Raw genomic sequence first — 16,133 nt, forward strand, 5'->3', positions numbered from 1 at the left:
TTCATTTTGATTTTTCTGATGAAAAATCAAAATATTTATGCAAAATCAAAATATTCTCACACAAAGTTTCTATTTGGAAGCTGCATTTTCCTTCAGGAAATCATTCCAGCGGTAAGTTCTTGACCAGCTCTTGACAATAGTCTCTGCATATGCCATTAGCTGCTAGCAAATTCTTCTTTAAGTATTGGAGCATAAAATGTACATGATCAAGTAACAAATTCAGTTACTGATACAGACCTGTAGGTCTCACTCCTCAGGAGGGAACAGGACGCTGCAGGTGCACTGAGTGGGGGGATCTGTAGCTTAGTAGTGGCTCCAACAGTCACGGGGAGGGAAGGAAAATGGATGTGGTATTAAATACTCTGAGATGGGAAATCACTGACAGTGGGTTTTTCTCATTACTGGTGTGTGGGTGGGAGAGGGTCTTTAATAGCAGCTGATGGTTCCTGTCTGCTGCAGGCTGTGTAATGGAGACTGGCACCTCCTGATCATCAAGAGGGAAGAGAAGGAAAAGGCTAAACAACACTGATGGTGGAAATAAAAGGATAAAACAAACAGCTCTGAAATGAGTCCTATCTATCCACAAACTGATGGGAGAGCTCTGAGACCTTGATAGAGGCCTGGTGGGGTAGATGGCGACAGAAGTACCTCAGTCCTCCATGCCATGGATCTGATATTCTTGGGAGAGAAAAGGGGAACCTGCATTAGGTGTTAGTTTATTGGCTAAGAAAAGGAGATGAGAGCAACTGAGAAGTTAAAGCAGGTAAAATATATTAACAGGTGAGTCACAGTTTGTAATTCCAGATTGTGGCCATGATGTAATAAACTACCAGTATCCCAAAAGTCTTTTCAGGGTACCCAGATTGTCTCTGGGGATCTCAGCTTTGCGTCTGATTTCCGTGTAAGAGTCCAAACAGTCAGAGACAAAGGATCATTCCCTGAATCCATATTTATAGATTCTTCTGTCAGAAAACAGGCTGACAGCTTTTACTCACGTGGGCTTTTCCTCTGATGACAGTAAGTGGGGAAGGCCTTTAGATTCTCTGACCTCTGGTCATTATATAGAATGGCCAGTTGCTTTGAAATTAGCATTTCACAAGGCTTTTTTTTAAATAAATGAAATATAAAATCCCTCTGACTAAGAAAAGCTTCTGAGAGATTTGTTGTACATCAACACCACCAATTGGAGATCACCACTAACTGTATTTCTCTGTGTTCTTTTTATTTTATTTTATATATATGCCTTAAGACAATTGAATGCTAGAATTACTTAAAGTGGGATAAGTGCGTTAGTAGGAATAATGAACTGATACCTAATGATTATAAGTAGATGTAATAAGAAATTCTGGTGATTTGCATTGTTCTGTGGTATAGTTGCTGGACCCCAGTGCTGGTCTATGTTAATCAATTCCAAGACTGTGATGGGATGTTAGATGGGTTGGTATCTGAGTGACTATAGAGAATTCTTTCCTAGGTGCTGGCTGGTGAGTTTTGCTCACATGCTCAGGGTTTAACTGATCGCCATATTTGGGGTTGGGAAGGAATTTTCCTCCAGGGCAGATTGGCAGAGGCCCTGGAGATTTTTCGCCTTCCTCTGCAGCATGGGGCATGGGTCACTTGCTGGAGGATTCTCTGCAGCTTGAGGTCTTCAAATCACAATTTGAGGACTTCAATAACTCAGACATAGGTGAGGGGTTTGTTATAGAAGTGGATGCGTGAGATTCTGTGGCCTGCATTGTGCAGTAGGTCAGACTAGATAATCATAATGGTCCCTTCTGACCTTAAAGTCTATGAATCTATGATTGCATGTTTTCTTTATGTTCAGTCTATGCCTAGTATATTTGTGTATCTATACCTGACTGATAAACTGCTGTGTATTTACATATGTAGTTCTGAGGGAATTAATAAACTGTTGTTTGTTTAAGAGCCCCACGTGTCCTGATCTGAGAAATACTGTCCAAGGTAAAAGCTGATCTGAAAAGAACGTAGCATTAAAATTAGTCTGCTAACGCTCATTGACTAAACGTATTTCAAATTGGCTAATCTGGTTTGTTACATTTCAGTTTTAAAATCTAATCGCCCGCCTGGGAATTTCATAAAATAGCCCCACATTGACACCTACAGCTGTGGGTTATGGTTGGTGGTGCTGCCCGTCTTCGCTCTAGGGGACGCAGGCACTGCTGTGTTAAGAGATTTTTGGATTTTAGGTAATGTGGTTTAGCCTCATTCCTTCCAATACCCCTGATGTTACAACATATATTGTATCAGTATAGTTCTATGGTGGGGGTACCAGAGATTATTCCCCTGGCCGGCCATCTACAATTACTTTGTCATGCTGTTGTGAGGCTGGTCATTTTTTGTTTCTTGTCTGAGCCTGTGAAAGGTTGTTTTGGAAATAGGTAGTATTGGAGCCAAACTCCTCTCCTTGTAGCTCCCTGATTTCACCATTTATAGATGGCCTTAAAATCACAGCTGCTTTAAGGAGCTCCTTTCAGGAGCTCCTTTCTGGGCCTTTCTTTCACATTAATAAGTATTTTTGTCAAGTGATAATTATTTTCTGGCATACCGGTGTAGTGGGAAGGCAGCCTGAAATATAGGGGCCATGTATCAGAGGCCTGGCATGAGTCCTAAGGCCTGTGCTAAAGTAATGATCAAAACTTGCTAATATAAAGCAAAGTCAGGTTGTGAGCAGCAGGCAGGCCCTGCTCACAGAATTAGGCAACCATAGGGCTGATATTGCTAGGCAGAGAGCACTCACACAAGCACATTCCAGAAAAGTGGTACCAGAACACCTCGATACCAGCAAAGTCCTCATAGATAACAAGAACCTACTGACTCATCCTAAGGATAAGGTCAGGATGACAGCGTGACAGATAGGGATGTCATGATTGACGCAACATGTACAAGGAAACGGGTGGCACCCTGATACATCAGGAGTGAGGTATAACTTGTTTGTAATTGTGTATAAAAATGTATCCAAGAGAGGCTGTCTTTGTCCAGCTTAGGGGGCATTGGAAAATCCTGGCACTGACTGAGCTTAGTCCGTTGTCAGGGGGCACATATTTGTAGTAAATCTTGTAGTCTACTGGAAACTATTACTGTGCTTCATTCGCTAATAAACCTGGCTGGCTGCCTTCGTACCTTATCTGATTCTGTGGTCATTGGGGGTTCTCTTGGGATCTGCTGTGCTAGCTATCTATTCAGAGCCAGGGCAGCACATAGAGGGAGTACACGCATGAAGCCGAACGGTTGTCAACATTGGTGACATCTGACAACAATAGGCAATATTGCCAGTTGCAGGAGTTCAAAAGTCAGACTTCATGATCCCAAAATCATGATTAAAATTAATGCTTTTGTGTTGCTTTTTCTTAGCCTGCTAGTTCCTGAGTGTGTAGGTTACACATGGTTCACATTTTTAATCTTTTCTCCACAATCATGAGGGCTGAGAAACATAATTATAAAAACATTTTAAGCCGAAATTCTAAATTATTCACATGACTCCAGGAACTAAGGCCCCAAAAATTAAAGTATTGTAATCATCACAATAAAATGGAGGGTGATGCTTTGCAAAGTGGATTGTGTAATATGGCTTCCAGCACTTACATTTCATGAACATATATGGTCAGAAGTCAGTAGAGCTAGAATACGCCCCAGACACAACAGTCAACATATGTCTCTCAATGGGAAGTATTGAGTTTAACTAGTGCTTTGGAAGCATACGCCACAATATAGTCATCCCCATCAGGACAACCCCCACCCATGACCAATCAATTGCACTTTTGGGCTCTACATTAATCTCAAGTTAGTTCAGTACTAGTGCCCAGTGACAACATTTTTTAAAAAATTCATTAAAGCTTTTCTCTCATATATGTCATCCCAGGGCCATCTTCTAGTGCCCTCAGGAGACATTCTGAGTAGAACACTCATTTGTGAAAAGTTAAGGCTGAATTGGCTGAGACATTTTAACATGCTGTCATAGGATGCACTGTCCCTTTAAGGGAGCAGCCAGGTTCAGCTCTGTGGTCTTGGTTTCTAACCTGAATGGGGGCTTCTGGTAGCTGTAATCCAGAGGTATGCCCAAGTGGTACTCTGGTTAAATAGCTCTGCCTTAATAACCTGAAGCATATAAAAGAGACAATGTCCATTAGAAAGGCACATTTCTGAACTCAAGAAACACAGGAATGAACACAGCTCCATACACAAGAAAGCCTGGCTGTGCAGTTAAAGCCCTGGATGAGAACTCACGAGATCTGTGGTCACTTCCTGGCTCTACCATACACTACCTGTGTGACCTTGGGAAAGTCATTCCATCTTTCTGGGTCTCATTTTTTCATCTAAAAATGGGACTAATATTTCCTTCCACTTGCCTTTGTCCTGGAATGAGGTGGTCACACAGCATAAAGGGCTGTCTCCTCTTTCAGGGATCTCAGCCCAACACCAAACTCCTAAGCAGAAACCTCCCTCCAGAATAGACTGTAATCAAAGTGCAATGCAGACAGCAAACTCTCTGGCTGCTTGCATAGTTCCCTCCTTCCCAAAACTGCATCTCCACCAAATCTTGCAAAATCCAATAAAACTAATAAAACACGTCACCTCAAGACTAAACCTTGATTACGTGCTAAAAAAGAATTTGGAAGACTATAAGAGAATTGCCTGATGATACCTGCCAATACAACATGTCTAGTGCATAACTCACTGAAGTCCTGATCGTGACTGGGGCACTTAAGCAATATTGTAATGCACTAATTAAATGACAAATCTTGTTTAATTCACAGTTAAGCTTGCCCAATGATATCTTATGTCCTTCTCACACTTCAGAAAACCAGGAAATACAGACTGAAGGTAAACACCTACACAACCTTAACTCTGCCCAGCTGGAACTGGCAATAGCCACTGGGAATAAGTGCATGCCTTCCAGACGCATTCACCATGTTAGGTGTAACTGTACTGAATGTGAGTTCTAAGCTAGTGGGGAGGGATTCCCCACACCTTGGCTCACATGTGGGGTAGGGAAATGGGCTCGGACACCCACAACAAGCAATCCCCTGTCACATGGCTCATATGAGGGCAGCAGGGATGGGGGAGGACACATCGCTGTAGAGGGGCTGAGGAAACCCAGGGTGTGGTTCACACAAACTATTTTCCCCCTGTGCCAATTGCACACTCTCATGTCCCCCTCTCCAGCTTTCATCCCTCTCCTTCCCACTCCTGCTAGACCCCCATTTCCTGAGCCTCAACCCCTCTTCTCACCTACTCTTTCACCTCTAGTCTTCCTCCTCTCCTAATGAGCAGTTGCTAGTGTAGTTATTTTATTTTCAAACAATAGTTTCAGCACCTTCTGCATATTCTGCCACACTAAGATTCTATTTCCCTTAAATTAAAATCTTCCTGTAACAGAGGTAGATTGGAGCAATACACCTGCTTCTTCTACTTCAGATCTCTGCCCTGGGTTGGATTTGGACTCACAGTTCCAGGGATGGTACTCAGATGAAGTTATCGTAACACATTCCCAGAGATACCAGGTCCTGTGATGGGTGATTTTCCAGATATGGCCTCTCTCTCTGCCAGCTGTTACTTACTCCAGTGTCTGCAGTTTGCAGTTCGGGTGTTTCAGTTCCTTACACAGCAGCTGCACTCCAGCATCTCCCAGATTATTACCACGCAGGCTCAGCTCTGTCAGGCTCTGGTTGGTTCTGAGAACAGGGGCGAGATCCCCGCAACCAGTGGCTGTGACACCGCACCCCTTCAAGCTGTAAGAGAGAGAAAGGCAGAGAAGGAGGATCATGATATGAATGGGGTTCGTCAAGGCTGTTCTGACAGGTGGCCCAACCCACTAGCCCCTCTGCCTGACCGATCAGCATCGAGAATGAGCCAGAATTCTGCTACAGACTCTGTCCCAAGCCCCATCACTTGTCCAGTGAGAAACAAACAGTGGGTGCAACTTCCTGTATAACTCGACCCCTTGCCCTTTGCTGTTCACCAAGCAACAGTGAGAATGGCCTAGACACCTCAAACCTCTGTCACTGACCAATGAGGAATAAGGTTTGGGGTATGACTTCCTTCCTAAGCACCGCCCCTTAGCCCTTTCCATTGGCCAACCACTATTTACAAAGAGTAAAAAGTTGCCCACTCAGCTCCTGACCAATCAGGTTGGTCTTGCCACTGATCAGCTCCAGGATGGTGCAACCCAATCAGAGCAGGCCCATTGCCACAGGGAGGCTGTAGGGGAGCCCCCTCCCCAGGTACCTGGGCCAAGCTCAGGAGCAGGAGGAGCTGGGAGATCTTGCCCCTCCATGACCCCGGCACTAGGTCTGCTGCTGCCCTGCAGGACATGGACGTCTCTGCACCCAGTTCTGGAACTCAGGCTTGGGGAGGGGATTCAGCTGCAAGGCCCAGCACAGGCGGAACCACACCCACTTTCCACTGAGACCAGGGATCAAAGTGGGGAGAGACAAAGAGAAGAAGATCCCTATGGCAGGGGGTTACCCAGGGTGCGGGAAGGGAAGTGCCCCTGAAAGGTGGGCGACTGTGTGACCCTATTGGCAGGGCCTGTTCCAGAGTATCTGTAGGGATTATAAACGCATAAGTTCTGCTGGTTTCTGTAACCCTCCCTGCAAAGTCTAGGCTCCTGATGGAGCTGCCAGCCAGCTGAGTGGGTAACCATGGCAGCAGGCTGATTATGACCATGTGCACTTTAAGGACCACCTGCAAATATGGCTGTCTTTGTCCTCCTTCGAGGCCTCACAATGAGCCCCCTGCACCCACCCACCTGCTACATCTTGCACACACATTGAGAAACCCCTTCCACCAGAACTGTCACCTGCATGGCCTCCTTCATCACCTCATTTGCCTTAAAATATTGTTACTCTGCCCAATGGGGAGGAGTGACGGGACCCCCAGGGTGCAACCTGTGACTGTGGGACTGCTGTGTCCCCTTTACTCTCTATTCTGGGTTGTCTCTCACAATGCCTTACTAGTGGTAAGCAGCAAACCCCTCCAGGTGCTCTTACCACTCAGAACAACTGCATGTGGAGCCCCATATCCAGCTAGATTCCGTGAATGCTCCCAGAGCTACTCATGAATCACAGAGAAAGGCCTCAACCAAATCTCCCCAGCTCCCAAGCACTTCAGTCAAACTCACTGGTAAGGATAAACACTAAACTAAGTTTATTGATTACAAAAGGTAGATTTTAAGTGATTATACGTCATAGGCAAAAAGTCAGAATTAGTTATCAAAGAAAACAAAATAAGTGCACGGACTGAATCTTAAACCTGTAAGACACTAGGTAGCATTTAGATCAAGCAGTTTTCTCACCCCATTGGATGTAGTGGTTCATAATACACAGGGAGCTAATATCTTGGTGCTTCCCACAGCATATTTTAGTGAAAGCCAAACAACACACTTCTCATAACTTTATATTCATTCATGATATACAAATGTAGATAGGCCAGTGGGTTTCAGAAGATAATAACCTTAACCTTTCCCATGACACCTTACATGGCCTGCTTTATTTGCAATATCACAATTACATACAAATGATGAATATGGGGGTTACAGGGTGCTCCTCCAGAGTGTAGAGTGTGACAGGACAGAAACCTCAATATTTGAGAGAGAAAAAAGCCCTGAATTTGTACAAGGGAGGGAAGCCCTCATGCCTTAGGGAGCAGCCAGAGTCTGTAAGGGTTTGTAGATACCCCAACATATTTTCGAGGCAGAAAAAGAGGAGCCTGCAATGGAGGGAGGGGAGAGATTCTAAGATTAGGTTGAAGAGGGGGAGAAAAAACCCAAAGGCGTATGTTGGAATCTGAGGGGATGAAGCCTAATTTGGGGGGGGGTGAACAGAAAAGGGCATCGAAGTTGAAGCAGAAGAGAAGAACCCCAGAATATTTAAAGGCTAAAAGAGAGAGAGAAAGAGAGGACACCTGAGAAGGTGAGGAGAGAATCTGTTGTTACTGAGCTCAGAGGCAAGAATAAAAGATGGTTACTCATCTTTTTAACTGTTGTTCTTTGAGATATGTTGCTCATATCCATTCCAATTAGGTGTGCGCGCCTTGTGCATGTTCATCGGAAGATTTTTACCCTAGCAACACTCGGTAAATCAGCTGAGGTGCCTTCTGGAGTGGCGCCGTTATGGCACCGTATATATCTCCCTGCCGACCCAGCACCCCCTCAGTTCCTTCTTGCTGGCTTCTCTGACAGAGGGGAAGGAGGGCAGGTTTGGAATGGATATGAGCAACAAATCTCGAAGAACAACAGTTACAAAGGTGAGTAACCATCTTTTCTTCTTCCATTACTTGCTCATATTGATTCCAATCAACTTCCAAACCTTACCTTGGAGGTGAGGTTGGAGTGAGATGTCGCAGAGTGAAGGACCGCTGAACCAAATGCCGCATCATCCCTGGACTGCTGCACTAATGCGTAGTGGGAAGCGAAGGTGTGCATGGATGACCAAGTCGCTGCTCTGCAGATCTCCTGGATCGGTACATGGACCAGAAAGGTGGAAGACGAAGCTTGAGCCCGAGTGGAATGGGCGGCGAGGTTGCTAGTTGAAACGTGAGCCAAGTCATAGCACGCACAGATGAATGACGTGACCCAAGATGAAATTCACTGCAAGGAGACCAGTAGGCCCTTCATCAGGTCTGCCACCACTATGAACAGCTGGGGCGCCTTTCTAAAAGGCTTTGTCTGCTTGATGTAAAACGCGAGAGCCCTAGGAACATCTAGAGAATGCAGCTGTTGCTCTCAACGTGACACGTGCGGCTTCAGAAAGAAGATGGAGAAAATATCTTGGCTGATATGGAAAGCAGACACTACGTTAGGGAGGAAGGTGGGGTGTGGTTGCAGCTGTACCTTATCCTTATGGAACACCATATATGGAGGTTCTGCTGTGAGGGCCCGAAGTCCCGACACGTGCCTCGCCAATGCGATGGCGATGAGGAAAGCTGTCTTCCAGGAAAGGTTCAGAAGTGAGCAGGTGGCCATCGGCTCAAAGGGGGCACCCATGAACCTGGATAGGACCAGATTGAGATCCCACGTAGGGGTCGGATGACGAACCTGTGGATACAAATGCTCCAAGCCCTTGAGGAACCTGCTGATCATAGGATTAGAGAAGACTGAGCATCCATTCTCACCTGGATGGAAGGCTGAAATCGCTGCCAGGTGTACCTTGATGGATGAGACTGCTAGGCCGTGCTGCTTCAGGGACCAGAGATACTCCAGGATGGTAGGAACTGGTACCTGCAGGGGGACAGCATTGTTCTGGGCACACCAGCAGGAAAAACGCTTCCACTTGGCCAGGTATGTGAACCTAGTGAGGGCTTCCTGCTGCCCAATAGTACTTGCTGCACTGAGCTGGAGCAACACAGCTCGACTGAGTTAACCATGCAGCATCCGTGCTGTGAGATGGAGGCACTGTAGCTCTGGATAGCGTAGTCTGCCGTGGTCCTGAGTTATCAGGTCCGGCCACAGCGGTAGGGGAATTGGTTTGGTCACTGACAGGTCGAGGAGTGTGGTGTACCAATGCTGCCTGGGCCACGCTGGAGCAATCAGGATTAAGCAGGCCTTGTCTCTGAGTAGCTTGGGAAGGACCTTGTGGACCAGCGGGAATGGAGGAAAGGCATAGAGCAGGTGGTCTTTCCAAGTTATCAGGAATGTGTCTGACAGGAAGCCCGGACAGCGTCCCTGGAGGGAGCAGAATACCTGGCACTTCCGATTCTCGCGAGAGGCAAAGAGGTCTATGTGGGGAAACGCCCACTTCTGGAAAACAGAATGGATAACGTCCGGGCGAATCGACCACTTGTGAGCTAGGAAGGATCTGCTGAGATGATCTGCCAAGGTGTTCTGGGCTCCTGGGAGAAAGAATGCCACCAGACCGACTGAGTGGGCTATGCAAAATTCCCAGAGATGTATAGCTTCTTGACAAAGGAGGGTGGACCATGCCTCACCTTGCTCGTTGATGTAAAACATGGCCATTGTGTTGTCTTTGAAAACTGTGACACAATGGCCCTGCAGGTGTTGGCGGAATACCTGGCAAGCGAGGTGTACTGCTCTCATTTCCCTTACAGTGATGTGAAGGGTTACTTCCTGTGCGGACCAAAGACCTTGCGTGTGAAGTCCCGCAAGGTGAATGCCCCAGCCCAGAGATGACGCTTCCATGGTCAGGGCTAGCAAAGGCTATGAGGCATGGAATGGCATCCCCCCACACACCAGGGTGGGTTCAGCCACCAACCCAGAGAGGCTAAGACCTCCATCGGCACAGTGAGAATTGTGTCCAAGCTGTCTCGGCCAGGATGGTACACTGAGGAGAGCCAGATCTGAAGTGGACAGAGGCGTTGTCTGGCATGTCTGGTCACGAAAGTGCACGAGGCCATGTGGCCTAGGAGAGCGAGGCATGGGCGTGCTGTCGAGGTTGGGAAGTTTCGGAGGCCCTGAATAATGGCCATCATAGCCTGAAAGCGGGGCTGCAGTGAGCACATCCTGGCGAGATTTGAGTCTAGGATCGCCCCAATGAAGTCTATTCTCTGTGTAGGTTCCAGAGTGGACTTTTCGGTGTTGAGCAGCAGGTCAAATTACTCGAACAGTCCCATGATGAAATGAACATGAGATTGCACTTGCGTCTCGGAGGAACCTCGAATGAGCTAGTCGTCGAGATATGGGAAGACTTGTCTCCAACATCGGCAGAGCGAGGCCGCTACGACAGCCATACATTTTGTGAAAACTCTTGGTGCTGTGGACAGGCCAAAGGAGAGCTCCTGCCACGGCCAAGAGTTAGGGTAGGTGCACTGAGGCTGAGGGCAGAAAGGTCTGTGCTGAGTCACCGGGGTATGCATACCCAGTGAGCGCATGATAACCCGGTTATCCTTCAGGCTCTGAAGCCTGGGGTCAGTTTTATCAGAAAACAGCCCTTGGCCATTGAAAGGCAAGTCCTGGATAGTCTGTTGTAGCTCTCGCAGAAGGCCAGATACCTGGAGCCATGAGATACGGTGCATGGCCACATCCGAGGCTAGAATTCTGGCCACCAAGTCCACTGCATCTAAGAATGCCTGCAGGGATGTCTTTGCCACTTTCTTGCCTTCCTCGAGCAAGGCCGCAAACTCCTGCCTGGACTCCTAGGGGACCAACTCTTTGAATTTCCCCATGGAGGTCCAGGTATTATAGTTATAATGGCTCAGGAGAGCTTGCTGGTTAGCTATCCTGAGCTGTAGGCCACCAGTTGAATAAATCTTGCGCTCGAATAAGTCCAGGTGCCTGGCCTCCTTGGACTTAGGAGCGGGCGCTTGCTGGCCATGCCACTCCCTCTCGTTCACAGACTGCACCACCAGAGAGCAAGGGTGAGGGTGGACATAGAGATATTCGTAACCCTTGGATGGTACCATATATTTCCTCTCCACTCCTCTGGCTGTGGAAGGAATAGATGCTAGGCATTGCCAGATCGTATCTGCATTGGCCTGGATGGTCCTGGTGAAAGGCAGGGCGACACGTGTGGGTGCATCCACAGATAATATGTCCACAACTGGATACTCCACTTCCATCACCTCCTCGACCTGCAGGTTCATATTTTGTGTCACCTTGCGCAGGAGATCTTGGTGAGCCCAAAGATCTATCGGCGGGGGTCCAGAAGAGAATGTGCCCGCTACTGCCTCATCAGACGAGGAGGAGGAGGAAACCCCAGGGACTAGTGGATCCTGGGGGAGATCTGGTTGGGGAGGGTCCTGGTGTTCGAGGTCCACTAAGGTGGTGGCCTGAGTCAGGACTGGTGGAATAACAGCAGCATCCGAGTCTGGTGGGGGAGAGTGGCTTACAGTGGCCTCAGGCACCCATCGGTCCTAATGGGCTGACGGAGAGGCACCTGAAGAGACACCTTGGGCTTGATGGTGGACCAACGTGGTGGTCCCTGATCAGGGTCCTGACCTTCATATTGTCTTTGGCTGGCGCCCTCAGCATCATGGCCCAGGGTGTGGTAGCCACTCCCTGCCTGGGACGATGACGAATTGTGTCTCGAAGGCCAAGAAGGGGAGAAATGCCTATGTGACTCTGCCACGTCTCGGGCTGTCAGCTCACGGGTTGGGGCTGGAGACAGGTGCCAGGATCTTCGGCGGTACCGCGATCAATATTGGGACCGACGGTCATAGCGGTACCCGGAGGCCAGCCTAGATCTCAACGAGGATCTGCGGCATTGGGATCAGCTGTGAGGTGACTGGTGCCGGGACCGGTGCTGGGACCCGGATTGGTAACTACTGTACTGGGAGGGAGACGTGCATGAAGCGGAGCAGCGCCGTGAGTACAACCGGCGCCGTGATGGAGAGCGATGCTGGGACTGCAAGCGGTGCCGGGACTGGGACCGTTGGCGGGATAGGGACCGCAGCCTGCAGTGGGACCGAGATCGGTGCCTTGCTGTCACGCTCAGCGAGGAAGGTTTCATCAAGGCAGATTTGACTATCGACTGAATAGCCCACACCGGCGGTGCCGGGGGCTGGGGTGGTCGAGACTCCATAAGCGCAATCAGGTCACACGCAGTAGAGAAGGTCTCCGGATTGGACGGAAGGCCAAGCTCAACCACAGTGCGCACCAGGGAGCTTGTGTGCACCGAACTCAACAGCCCTTGTGGAGCCGGAATCGATGGTGCCGAAATCAGCAGCACCGGAGGAGTCTTAGTGGGATGATCCAGTCTAGGCTGTTGCTCCAAAGGCAGCAGAGGCAGTGCCAGAGAAGCAGGTGGCTTATGCTGCTTCTTAGGCTGCGAAGATAGCGAATGGTGCCGCGACTGTACCAGTGCCGGAGACTTCCGGTGCCACGGTTCTTTGCCGGTGTCAGAGGAGCTCTTCGGACCAACGGTATCTGTTCTGTGTGCAGTACCAAAGGCACCGGGCTAAGTGCCGCTTCCATGAGGAGCTGTTTCAAGTGAAAGTCCCCCTCCTTCTTTGTCTGAGGCTTGAAAGCCTTGCAAATGAGGCACTTGTCAGGTTGATGGGATTCCCCCAGGCACTTCAGGCAGGAGTCGTGGGAGTCTCCTGTTGGCATTGGCTTGAGACACGCCGAGCAATGTTTGAAGCCCGGTGACCTGGGCATGGGCCCTGGTACCGGGGAGGAGGGAAGAGTTTGAACCCCGGTCCCTCCCAGTAGTATCTACACTATATATATAGAACTCACTATTAACTAAGTACAATTACCAACTACTAAAACTATTCACAACTAATTACTATCTACAAAAGAACGAGTAAAGCTAGGGAGATGGAGACCAGCTATGCTGCGCTCCACAGTTGCAACGACCATCACGGGCAATAAGAAGGAACTGAGGGGGCACTGGGTTGGCAGGGGCATATATCCGGTGCCATAATGGCGCCACTCCAGGGGGCGCCTCAGCCGACCCACCGAGTGTTGCTAGGGTAAAAATCTTCTGACGAACATGCACGCGGTGCGCACACATCTAATTGGAATCGATCTGAGCAAACACTCGAAGAACCTATTTTCTCATGACCAATACAGTTCACCTTTCTGTTACAGTGTTATTTTTGGTTTGTCATTCATTTGCTGAAGCTTATTTTATTTACTCTATTGTCCCCTGTATACTGGGCTTTACGCTTCTTTCCAGTTTGAATTGTTATCCTGGCTTTATCAATGGATAGCCACCCTGGGCACTGGGCACAGTTGAGAGTCTCTTTGAGTGGAAATACCAGGAAATCCTGATTTCCCCAACAGACCCTGTCAGGGCTGGCTCAGTCCTCTGGAGCCCCAGGGTGGAGCATACTCACTGAAGACGGGACCTTTGGCTATTCTTGCTGCAAATCTGAAATAAGTCTCCACTGAGTATCAAGACTGAGATTTTTCAGACATGTATAACTTTGAATATTGGGGCAGATTTTCATAGGAACAGAAATAGGCACATCCCTGGCACAAATTCTCTCCCCTGCCAAATTTCAAACTCCCCCTAAAGATGGGGGGATAGAGCTTCTCACTGAAAAGTTCACCAGAATTACTTTATGTGTTTCCCTAGCCTATGGATGAAAATGGATGAAACATTTAGGCTGAAATTTCACAAAAATATCTAGCTTGAAGCAGAAAAACGGCATGGAAAATTTAAATCAAAATGAATAAGATTAGCAAACTTATCAGCAACAGAAAACAGGATCTACTGGAAGGGTTAGGCTACAATAACAACAGGTGGCACTTTCAGCTTCACTTCAAATCTATGTAATCTACAATGCAAAACATAGCTTTTGACATTAGCAAATATAAAATCGATCGAAGGCATGATACATCCATTGTACATCTTAGTACAGGTTGGGTAGTGCCTTCGAAGCTGTTGTAATGTAATATTCAAAAGGAAGAGAAAGATACACCATGATACAAGAAGAAAAGGTAAAAAGCTGAACGGTGAATTCTAGCCCTGGGTGACGTATTCAGTGCTTTCTAACATGTCAGTAACCACACTCTGCTATCTTGGGTGCATATTTTTGAAGCACAACTTCTGTGGAAGGTGAACGTGCTGAGACATTCATTGCTTCCCAGAAGGAGTGTATGTATGCCTCCTTTTCATATTGTACTGCTTTGTCCCTTATTAATAAATTAAGCTAAGCTTGGTTATTTGGTCTCTTAAATACTTGAACCGCAAGTGTTGCCAAGCAATTGGCTACAACTCAGTGAATATTGTTAGACTAACAAAAGTCGCACTGCCTGTGAGGGAGATAAGTACCACATTCAGATGGCAGCAGCTCCTTTTTTAAGCAACAATGGCTGATGCGAGGGCCTCTCTCTGATCCTCCACAAACTCAACTGGTTTCCCGTTTCCTTCCAGAACTCAGAGTCCTCGTATTACTTGTCAAGGCCCTGGATAGGTTATGATCTAATGTGTACATTAGAGAACTCCACATTGCAACTTGCATCAGTGTGACTGAACTAGAAGCTGCAACTATGCAGTGCATCCACACCAGGCATTCTATCTTGGCTGCACACAATGCACTACATTCACTAAAGTGCACTCTACAGGCAGGGCGGTGACTTGTTGCACCTACCCTGCATTTCCTCGCACTGCTTCCTGGAGCAGGTGCATAATGTCTATTGCTTACAGTGTTTGTGTGCACGTAGTCACTCTTTTTGGTTTGCTACATTGCCTGCTATAAATGGTTGGGTCAAACACAAGGATCTGCACGTGTTGTTAGAAGGAATACCCTGCAATTGCAGATGCCAGGACAGAGGGTCAGCAGGGCCGGCTCCAGGAGTTTTGCTACCCCAAGCAACCAAAAAAAAAAAAAAAGCCGTGATCGTGATCTGCAGCAATTCAGCAGGAGGTCATTCAGTCCAAGCGGGAGTGAGTGGAGTCTGTTGGGGTTGAAGGATGGGAGCATTAAGTAAGTGATGGAGAACCATGGCAAAGAGGTTTTAGTTGGGGTGGAAGAATGCAGAGGGTAGGATTTATCTAGGTGTTAATTTTTTAACAAATTACCTGGCTCTGAGTTCCCTTTAGGAGTGTGGAAATTGTGAATGCTGCCAACAGGCAGTCATTATGCATCGTGGGGTGTCTGTGTTCATGCACCTAAATCACGGGTTAGTCAGCACTGCCATGATGTAGCATTTTGTGTTTTTGCACAAGAATTACCAATTCACCAATCATTTTTTTTAAGCTAACACATGTTTGAAGTTCTAATTCTATAACACTGTATTTCTCATTCGCTGAGGGGTGAGTGTTTGAGGGCATCCTGAGCAGAGACTACTGAGTCTCCCCTCAGCTACTCCGGGGCTGGCATGCAGCAGGGATACCAGTGGCACAGGTTGCTGAAAAATTGAAACAATTCTCTTCGGAATATTTTGCTTAGTACTTCATCCATTTTTGAACCAAAATTATGAATTTTTGCAACTAACTCCAGTGAGTGGCTTGGCAGGTGACAGAATCAGCTTTAGTGAGTTTAAGGCCACAAGAGATCATTAGCTCATCTAGTCTGCCCTCCTGCACATCATAGGCTGTTACATTTCCCTTAAAATTCCCTGTGTTGAGTCCAGTGATTCTGAGTTATGGAAGTGCTTGTGGAAGAATTGGGTAAGGGTAGCAAGGAACTGCAATGCACAGAGACTCATTGCACAAATGCAGCTCCTTTGCCAGTGTTTGTGCTAAAAAAAGTGCAGAGAGGTGTGTTGG

General features: G+C 47.6%; 2 protein-coding genes across 4 annotated transcripts in view; one reads left to right on the forward strand and one right to left on the reverse strand.

The window, feature by feature from the left end:
• The window catches only part of LOC127051008 (NACHT, LRR and PYD domains-containing protein 3-like), a 572,024-nt gene that overhangs the window by 333,985 nt on the left and 221,906 nt on the right, over window positions 1-16,133 (forward strand). The gene's annotated exons all lie outside the window — the stretch shown is intronic.
• Window positions 1-16,133, reverse strand: part of LOC127051009 (NACHT, LRR and PYD domains-containing protein 3-like) — a 166,566-nt gene that overhangs the window by 39,057 nt on the left and 111,376 nt on the right. For all 3 annotated transcript variants that reach the window (XM_050952786.1, XM_050952785.1, XM_050952788.1), the window contains exon 10: window positions 5,580-5,750. In XM_050952786.1, the coding sequence (XP_050808743.1) occupies window positions 5,580-5,750 (171 nt within the window). The remainder of the gene's footprint in view (window positions 1-5,579; window positions 5,751-16,133) is intronic.

This window comes from Gopherus flavomarginatus, chromosome 5 (genome assembly GCF_025201925.1).
Source record: "Gopherus flavomarginatus isolate rGopFla2 chromosome 5, rGopFla2.mat.asm, whole genome shotgun sequence".
NCBI lineage: Eukaryota > Metazoa > Chordata > Testudines > Testudinidae > Gopherus > Gopherus flavomarginatus.